General features: G+C 39.2%; 1 protein-coding gene across 1 annotated transcript in view; it reads right to left on the bottom strand.

Annotated features, from left to right (window-relative positions):
• gabra6b (gamma-aminobutyric acid type A receptor subunit alpha6b) overlaps positions 1-10,474 on the bottom strand; it is a 19,184-nt gene that overhangs the window by 3,428 nt on the left and 5,282 nt on the right. The window contains exons 8-9 of the mRNA XM_020599766.1: positions 7,353-7,636; positions 2,621-2,877 (exon numbers count right to left, since the gene is read on the bottom strand). Of these exons, the coding sequence (XP_020455422.1) occupies positions 2,621-2,877; positions 7,353-7,636 (541 nt within the window). The remainder of the gene's footprint in view (positions 1-2,620; positions 2,878-7,352; positions 7,637-10,474) is intronic.

Genomic DNA, 10,474 nt, shown 5'->3' with positions numbered 1-10,474 from the left:
AGAGCAGCTATTCTGGTTTGTAATGCTGACATTTTATTAGTGGTAGAACTGTAAGCAAGGCATGGCTGCCTCGGGTTGATTACAGGTAGATACTCTTAATAAGGACAAGTAAAAATCCAACTTTTAGCCAACTTTTCTTTGCTCTGGCTCGGGCCAAAATCTCTGTAATTTTCAGTTTTCAGCCCTGGGACACTACTGTATCACCTCTTCTTTCCTTTTATCACTAAACTAGGTAAGTCATACAGCTGAATGTATGTGCAAACATTTCTGTTTTGCACATATGCTGTACTGTACATATGTATATGAATTCACACAGAACCCCACGTGCAGAATATATTACATTTCTTATATATTATTACATATTTCCTTATTTTTAATTCTGGTTGAATCTCGGAGCCTGGAGGCCACCATTCTGCCACTTTCCTGCAAGCAATTTGTCAATTAATAGATGCAGTTAAGCCAGTGTCACTGAGAGGGTTAGTCACACAGAGCAATCCCGATGACTGCCAACACTGTCGTGTCATCTGACTTGTCTCATACAGGCCTCGGGGCTTCTCTCTTTTTAGAGAAAGAGCAAGGCAGGGAATAAAAGGAGCTGAACCCATACAGCTGAAAAGTCTCAGGTGTGGTGATGCACATTGATAGTGTGTACATAAATGCACAACCAGGCATATGCATCTGTTTAGAGCATATGGTTGGGACAAACCAAGCACAAAACTTTCTTGTGAACATATGTCATCTAAGGAGATTCTCCTTCAACCAGTATAATCCTCAGCATTCTGTGACAAAATCCTACTGGAGCCATAGAGGCTATGTGTGAGAGCAATGCACTGTATATCTCTTGATTGCATTAAAACAGTGCAGAGTGATCTCATCTGTTGACATATTGCTTTGATAATAATAATAATAATACCATGAAGACTGCTGTGTTTATCTGCTATCAATGAAAACAGTGAGTCATGTATATATCTCTGTTTATCATTTATTTGAAAGACAACACTTATAAAAAATTATGTTAATATAACTCTGAGCTTTCACAATTCACCCTGACAACCAAAGCTGTTTGTTTGTGTTAGGGTGATTTTCATTTTTAGATAGAAATGAATATAATTAGTTAGGGTTTTTATTATATAACATACATAAGTTTATATATTTTAACCTCACAGTTGTGTTTATGTTTATGTAGTTACATATCTACATATCACCCTATGTGTTCACTGAATCACTGGTCAGTATTTACTGTGTTAGCCAACTGGAGCACTGTTTAAAATCAAGGGGACTAGTTCACTAAAACACTAAAATTCATTAGATTTACAGCTTTAGCAAAGAGGGTCCACAGTTACTTTATTACCACCACCTGGCTAATAGGCCAGGGGAGTTATAGTTTACTGGGATTCTTTGAATAGTTGGAACAGAGATTAGATCTGAGCCAGGAAGAGGAAGCAACTGTTTCAGATGGCATTCTTTGCATGGCACGGTGTTTTGATTATTAGCATACACCGGATCATTGATATTATGTATCAGAATAGTTGAGCAGCACGCACCAGTTGGGAAGGTAAAGAGGAGAGTCTGACAATGCAGAAACACTATGGCTGTTAGTCAGTAATTTGGTTTATGATCAATAATCTGCTAACAGTTTTATTGTGAGGAGGCTGGTTCACTTTGTATCAAACATGCAGACAGCAACAAATACTGCAGCACTTTTGCACATTGCAAAATATTGAATGATAAATACAGACCATGCCAGTGTTGCTCAGTGGTCAGGTTGCACTTATAGCTCAACGGCTCCGCAGAGCCTGTGACAACTCTTCACCTCAGCTGACACATTTCAAAAAGTCATATGGTATATAACTAGAGCTAAAAATAGTGAGAGCTTTGTGTGGCTGCTGCAAATATGGAACAAGGTGTGGAGACAAAGACATTGTGTAGACCCCCCCAATACACCATACCACCTGTGAGATGGACATGTGCACTGAACCTGCTTTAAATGTGGATTATGATGCTTAGTTTCTAAACATACATTTTAACCTTTATGTGCAATCTGTTATACAGTTTATGTGGCCTTTTTTGCCCAAAGTACTTGTGAACAAACTCTAATATCATGCTGTATATACACACCATGTCTCCCTCTCCAGTGACACTTCAACAGCTTTGATGAACTCAGCTCTTTAACATCAGCACCAATTTGTCAGGGAAATTTTCACTTAATAAGGACTCCATCAATATATTTCTTTTAAGTGAAAAATATGCTGTGCAGCTACTGTACCCATTTTAATTCATAATTAATTTACCACACTGCTGAAGAATATTTGTTCATAAGAGTTTAACTGGGTGAAAGGTCGAGCCCTGTTTCATTGCACCCACTGGACTTCTGATCCGCTGGATGACTAAACTAAACAAACATATTAAATTCACACACAAGGACAGAACTTGTGCATGTGTTTTGCAGTGGCCTGAAAAAGATTATGCAAGATTTAACAAAACAAATTATACTCTGTGAGGAGGTAGTGCACCATCACTCTCTGACTTACGTAGTACAATAAACACCACCCTGTGCTGCTTGTACTGTACAACAAAACAAATGCTGGAATTATTTGTAGTAACCATGCCATCTGTTTACCTGGACATCTCCATGGTGTCCTTGGTGAGATAGACGATCCAGTAGACCAGGTTGAAGGCGCCAAACGAAAGGGGAAAGAGGATGCGGGAGTATTTGTCAATGATGCTAGTGCCAGTCAGGACATTGTTGGCTGGTACAGCTGAACCTTGTTGTAGGAAGGTATGTGCATTGACAGCAGAGTTGGGAAATGTTTTGGCAGGGCGGTCAAACAGCGGAGCAGAATTCATCCTCTTCTTCAGCACGCTACTGGCATCCACCTTGGAGAGGCAGAGAGAAAACATACAGAAATATAAGAGGACATTCACATTAAAGAGAATATTGTATGATGTGATATGATGGTGTTAGTAATGAAACTGGCCCTGTGCTGTACCCAGAGAGTCATAAAAGCATGATATTATATGTGCTAATGTTAAAACTGTTGTGGATATAATGACAAAATGGAGATATCCTTAATGGGTTTCAAAAATCTGTCTTGACATTGATGTCATATTTGCATAGCTCTATGTTGGTCAGGGAACGTGTGTCTACAGAGAACTGTCTATAGCAACGAGCACCACAGTAATTAAGCTTAACAAATGAAATCAGTGATGATTTTCCTTTTGACTGGATGTGACTTTATTCAATCTGTTCCATGAAGACTGTTGTAGCTGTAGGAAACACACAAGAGGTTCACAGTATATCGACACACAGTTATCACTACGTCTCATTGACTTTCAGTGTGAACTCAGCACATGCTTCCTGCTCCAGTACTTGTAAATCAGATACAGTACAGTATGTGTACAGAGCTAAAGGGAGTGTACATGTGGGAAATGGGTCAAGGAACACAGTGTTGCCTGTAGGTAGAGTTAGAGACAGAGAGACTGGAAGAGAGACCAAGCACTTTTTTAAAGCAAAGAAAACTGTATAAAATCTCTATCCTATTTCCATGGTATTCCTAAAACACAAGATCATCCTTCACCATGATAGCTGATAAGGACAGAATGCAACAGTGAGGGATGGAAGTGAAGCCAGGATGCTGCACTATGGTCAAAGAATTTAAAAATCATCCAGTTCTCTTCAGGTTTCTTTAGTGTGAGACATTTCTTAAAGTGATTACAGGAAAACCAACCTTATCAACACTTTACTGAGTTCAGTTGACTTAGGTGAGAATAAATCTAATGGATTGGGTTATGTTACATAAGAGGAGGATCCACTGCCTGCAAGAGGCAATGGGTGCAGTAAATCTAACAGCTGCATCCAGTGGTAAATTCACTCATCTCTGAATTGCAGTGTGTGCCCCTATCTGTTGGTTTTCTGTTGTAACTGGTGTCCAAGAAACCTCTTGTCTCTTTATCCACTGTTCTAGATTTCAACAGATCCACAGCAGTCCTTATGGGGACAAAAAGCAAGTCCACAAAATGTAAATAACTAGATTTAAAAGTGATGGCATGGTTTAAGGTTAGGTGTTAGGCAAGTAGTGTTCGTCCCCTGAAGTGATCGAAACACATGCTATGACAGATGAGAGAGAGATGAGACTACATTAACTGTGTGCTATTAATGCATCTGTCATACAGGTTCATCTCTGTGGGCGTTGATGGGTGTATATATGCTTGTGGATGAATATAAGCAGGTGGTAGAAGTGGGTGTCTGTATATAAATGTACTCTTTATATGAAAGTATTTGAAGCCAGGCAGTCACTATTTTGAATATCACCACTATGACTCTGTATATTAATTAGTTTAGGAAGTAGGAGAATAAAAATAATGGATATTAGTTGGAGTTAAAAATGCAAAGTACGCAGATCATCTTATTGTTACCCTCTTAATTGTGTCTGTCATGTTTATTCATGTATACTCACCACAAATTCTACAAGAATACCAAAAAGTTAGAAATCACAGACAAAATCAAGTACGTTTTACAGTATCCTCAAAATATTTGGCTCCATTCTTAACATACAGTGTACTGTGGAACTAGATTGTGGACTGACATTCAAGAGAACAGTCTGACTACATAACATGCTCTCCCACTTCCTGGTTATGTAAGTTTACTCTCCAACTTTATGAACTAAGGAAAACTAGCCTCTAGCTTGGTGTGACTTGCTCCAGAGGAAGCTATAAAGGAAAAACAATAAAGCTTTCAAAAATTTGGTTTGGCCATATAGTGATCCCCACTGGAACCTTGCACAGAATGATATAATGGTTGCCTGGGGTGAAATTAATGTTTAAAGCAGGTCTGTCTAACTTTTGTTGTGCAGCAGCAATAGTAGCCCCTGCTGCTCTCCAGTCAGTAGTGGCTCTTTCATTTCCCTTGACATGTTTGTTGTGGCCACCTTCCTTTTTGTGGTTTTTCCAACCTTCTTTCTATGTTGTATGGTGGCTGTCAAACTCTGAAGTGACTCACTTCCACCTCCGACTGCTATGGAGTGCATCACTGGTGTCTTTGCTTTTATTTCAGAGGCTTGTTGCTCGCGTAGACACATGATGTCAGTGTCTTGTACTGTAAAGCACTTTGAATTGCATTTCACTAGTTTGAAATGTGCTACATTATATAAAGAAAGTCTGATTGATTGATTGATTGATTGATTGACTGACTGACTGATGACAGTATCTCTTTACCAGCATATTTGATGTCACCTGACCACTTCAGGAAATTAAAAAGTGATAGGATTAAGGTGTATTTAGTACTTTTTTTACTTGCAAATCCAACTTTTGAGTTTTTATGATAAATAATTTACTTTTTTTTTCCATTTTACAGTCTCACTTGGCTGAGCTTGAAGATCATAACAGTCATTCAGCCTAATTATCAGGATGCTGGGACACCAGGACAAATCAGGATGCTTCTTGACCCAGGCGCTGATCGCCGGTCCTATAGCTACCAGCACCTGTGGCTATAAATAAAGTGTTGTTCTTTCTCTCTATCTCCCTCTTTTTTCCTTTATTTCCTCCTACGAATGTTTTATTTTCTGTGAATTTCCTGCACCACATACTGCACCACCTACTCACACACTAACAATGCACGCAGCACTTTTTATACACACTGGTAAACACCCCCTTCCCTTTTTATTTACAGCTGTATATTTGATTTATTAAATGGACCATTAAACTTGTGTTGTTATGAGGTTTTTTTTTTACTTTACAGTCATAACAGGTTGTAGTGTTTTAAATCGTGACTGGGGATGGCTAGTTCTATTGACACACCATTGTTGTTGTTGTTTGTTTTTTTTAATCATATTGTCTGTGTAATGAAGAGTCTTCCCTCCTACATATTTGGTGAAAGCAGTCATTTTCCATGATGCATCCATCCCACTCTCTCTTTCTCTGTGTATCTCTCACGCATACGCGCACATACAACACAAAAACAAACCACTCTGCCCTACACATCCATCTCTCCATCTTGCTCCACAAAATGGACTGGGCCAGCTTTCCCAGGGCCCCTTCCACTCCACTGAGGTGGCTGCCCTCTTCCTTGTGAGCCTGCCATGATCAGCTGGATAATCTATGGCTCTTAGTTCATCTGTACTGTAGCAACATTGTTCACAGGACCACTGGCTATCTCCTCATGTCACTCTCTGTGTTTATCACACATTTACAGGGTGGAATAATGGATTGGGAGAAAGGTATGGATGGATGATATACATACCCTAGATGGGTGGATGGATAAGGCATTGTATAGAGTGATGAGTGAACTGTGCAGAGGTGGATGGAGGGGGCAACTTTTTCTGCACATTATGGTGTGGATATGCATTCTTGTGTAGAAAGATGAGGACAAGGGTAGTGGATAAACTGGAGATTGTGAGGTTTCCAAATCAAATCAAATCAAATCAAATCAAATTTTATTTGTATAGCGCCAAATCACAACAAAGGTCATCTCAGGACACTTTACAAAGTAAGGTCTAGACCTTACTGTTATCAATATTATTACATAGGGAAAACCCAACAAATCAAATGTACTGTATTTGTGGAGAGCACATTTAAGCAAAAAGAGGGATGATCAAGAAATGTTTGTGTGTATGAGGGAGAGGGAGAGAAAGTATGTGTGTGCAGAGAGAAAAGAGTTCTCATGAAGTTCACAGCAGGAGGCTACAGAAGAAGCAGAAAAACGGGGATAATGTTACATGGTGCATTTTTGTGGGTGTGCATGAGTGGGAAGGAAGGATGAAGGAACTGAGGTATCGTATGTATATGAGATGTAAGCAAAAGTGTGTTTTTCTCCAGGATTAGGCAAAGGATGAAAGAGAGACTGTCCACTGTGAATTGTTTATATTGAACATACTGCAAACCTTCTAATCAATATGATTCCAATTTGCACTATAAAGGACATCGGTATATTGGAAAGTCTCTTTCAATTAAGAAGTGATGTGTAGTTTGAGTACAGTAACTGTTACATACAGAAGACTTATCTTAATCAGTCCCTTACCATGAGTTTTCTGATTTTAAACAGAGAACTGGTATTTGCTCAGTATGCTGTAACTCTAGACAGAATTATCTGAATTGATAGCAGGAAAGACAAAGTCAGATCAGTGTCATGTTTCCATCCTATTTGACCTCTCTGACTGAGCAACAAATTACCTGGCACATCTGTAATAATAACCCTGCATTTTCTTAATAAACTGTACCAAAGCCCCAAGTCTCATCACATTACAGTAGCCTGTTCAGTATTTGAGACCATTCACCTGCTCAAATGTACATTAACACTCGAGTCATTTATCAATGCATGCAACCCCAACAAGTTTGTAACAGTGAGGCAGACTTACTGCAGAAACCTCTCCATCATTCCCTGTGGTAGCAGCTGGAGCTGCAGCAGCAGCAGCTGCCGCCGCCTCCTGAGCTGCTGCCTTCATGGCAGCTGTCTTCCGCTGCTCCCGGTTGGCCTGCAGGGTGGAGAAGTAGTTGACGGCCGCAAATTCAATCAGGGCAGAAAAGACGAAGGCAAAGCAAACAGCAATGAACCAGTCCATGGCTGTGGCATAAGAAACTTTGGGGAGGGAGTGGCGGGCACTGATACTGAGCGTTGTCATTGTCAAGACTGTGGTGATACCTGCACACAGGGATGAGAAAGAAGTTAGGAACATGCTGATTGTGGATGATGATTATGGTACATTAGCACTTAAGTAGGAACAAAAAAAAAAAACTGCAGCATCTCTTTGAGAATTGCCATTTAAAGTCTCTTAGTAAAACATCAATGAAATGTTTGAAACCTTTATTTTTTTCTTTATACTTTACCAAAGATGACGTAAAGAGGTGTAGTTTATCAGATCGCAATATTGCAGAGCACATACAAAGCTAGTTCCTATGTCTTAACATGAACCATAGTGGATTACTGTCGTCCATGTCAGAAGCTATTGGTACTATTACAGAGTGATGTAAGGGTTGATCTTCTAAAATACTGGTGTATTTCTATTAGCTACTTACTGAAGAGACATTTAGATTTCCTGAAGACTCGCTTTGTGAATAAAATGAAAGGCAGTTCTGTTTATAAAGCACATTTTACACACTGAGACAAAAAAAAGAGCAAACAATGTATAGTTCGTGAGCTTGAAATATTGGTCACGATGTAGTGTCATGTGCCAGTTAGGTTCTTCAAAAAGGCTACATTTGAATTTTCATGTCTACTCTTTCACTGGAATGTCAGGGTAATGTGAGACATAATTACATAGAAACTGAAGCTTTGGAAAACGTGTTCTGTGTTGATAATGGTAGACAGTAGATATGATGGTACAGGCAATGTCAAAAAGCTAACTTTTATAGGATGATACACAAGATCAATTGTAAAGCTTGCACACAATGTTGGATAATTCCCAATGATTTAAACAGACTCTTGAAAAAAAATTCTTGTTTAAGATTACATATTAAGGTAATAAGCATTAGCTTGTTTATACTGTAGCACAACATAAAGTAACAAGTGTTCAACACAATTTTATGTAACAAATAATGAAAGAATGCTAATGCTTCATAGTGATTTTACGATTCTTTGACACATGGCAGCAGTTCTGATTCATGGCATAGAACTACAATACCTGGTCATGTGGCATTTGAGCCCAGTAAGGTTTGCCAAAGAAATCACTTCAGGGGATACTAATCCCTCTATAAGCAGACTAACCCATGCCCTCGCACTGGCACACCAATAAAAGAGACCAAATACCTGTAAATATTCTTGAGGAAGGCATCCAGTAAGATGACCAGGTAAATTCCACAAAACCTTTGCTAACATTTGTTCATTTTTAACACATTTTTCACAATACAAGCTATGGCTGACATGAGAGAAAGTGGATGTGGGCAAAGATGAAGATAACGGATAAAAAGAGAGATGTAGATAAATGTGTCAGTGGATAGGCGGCAAAGTGAAAGCAACTTTGTTTTTGATATCGTTCTCAGCTGAAGTGAGACTGCGCTGTCCTTAAAAAAGTCTGTCAAACATTTGTCTATATTTCTTTCCCTGAAACACAGACTGCCAGGATCCCTTCAACACAGCAGAGAAAACTACATAACAGAGTGTAGACTGAGGAGCTGAGGCCATTCATGAACTGTCTTGTTTACGTGACCTTTTGTGGACCACACAAAAAGTGAATTTCTGAGGCACTTCTATGTAATTCTATGAAAAAAGAACAATACATATCAAGTGCAGTTTTGCCATTAGAAAAACACCTCCTATTAATATTCAGTAGATCTGTCTTGCCCAAATTCAATCCTTATTAAGACAGATAAAGATTAGCATCTCCTTTAATGGTCCATTAACAAACTGCATATCTAATTCACTTTCATCAAACTAAAGCAAGAGGGGAAAAGAGCCACTGAACACTGATCCCCATGCTTTAACCAAATGTGTGCTGTAGTTGTGCAAATTTCATTAGCAGGCTGGGAAGTTATGTTGGATTTAAAACGCCTCATAATGTCTTAAAAGCACTGTCTGCACACCACTTAAGTCGTGAAAGGTAGCAACCTCCTCTGATAGACAACTAACATTGTTTCAAGCTCAAGCATAAGTTAAATGATTGCAGAGGCAGAGTGGGGACATGGGATGAAAGCCTGCCAGGTTGGGAGGGAGCGGTAAAGGAAAGAGAACTGAAAGGATGGAAAAAGTATAGGAGGGAGGGGGATGAAGTATAAAGAGATGATAGAAAGGAAATGCTTAGGGCATTTGCTTTCATAGAAAAAAGCAAAGTACAAATTAGGCCACACTCAATTAAGTCTGTGAGACTTGTGCTCAAGGGATTTTCAGCTTTTAAAGAGGCTGTTCAATCCAGTGTGCAACATTCTGTGGCCTCATATACTATCAGGGTGGAAATGTATCTCCTCTCTTCTCCCTCATATTCAGCTTTCTGTCTCATATGCACTATCTACAGCATTAAATGCACTCAGATAATGACTATGACTATAAATATGCAACAACATGCTGCAACTCCAAGTACTTCAAGAGCTCCAAGCAAGGCAATTTAAAGAAACAAACCATGTCACTGGTTATATATGCAGCTTGGTCTTTTATACATTCTATTTTTTTATTTAAATTACCTCTATGCATTGTGCACTGAGTGTCACAAAGAGCTGCCTTTTAACAATAGCCATTGGAGAGAATGAGCGGGTTTTTTATGCTATATCCAACGACGAGTGAGATCATTGAGTCGCCACAGGTGTGCTTTCCACATGGGGCTTCAACTTCCATGCTAACACTAATGATTGGAATCTATTCTTTGAAGAAGTGTGCAGGCTAGTGAGAGTGCTGGCTCCCTTCCAAAGACAAGTGCAGACCACAGAGTCATAATCTTCAAGGGCCAGCTTTAGATGCATCTTGGTGAACTCAAACATTAAGGAAATCCAAATTAAAAGGACTGAAATGTCTAAACACTTTTGCACAATTTCCCCATGTTTTTCTCTGCAC

The sequence above is a fragment of the Monopterus albus genome, unplaced genomic scaffold, assembly GCF_001952655.1.
Source record: "Monopterus albus unplaced genomic scaffold, M_albus_1.0 scaffold42.1, whole genome shotgun sequence".
In the NCBI taxonomy this organism is placed as follows: domain Eukaryota; kingdom Metazoa; phylum Chordata; class Actinopteri; order Synbranchiformes; family Synbranchidae; genus Monopterus; species Monopterus albus.
This window is presented reverse-complemented; position numbering and strand designations above follow the sequence as displayed.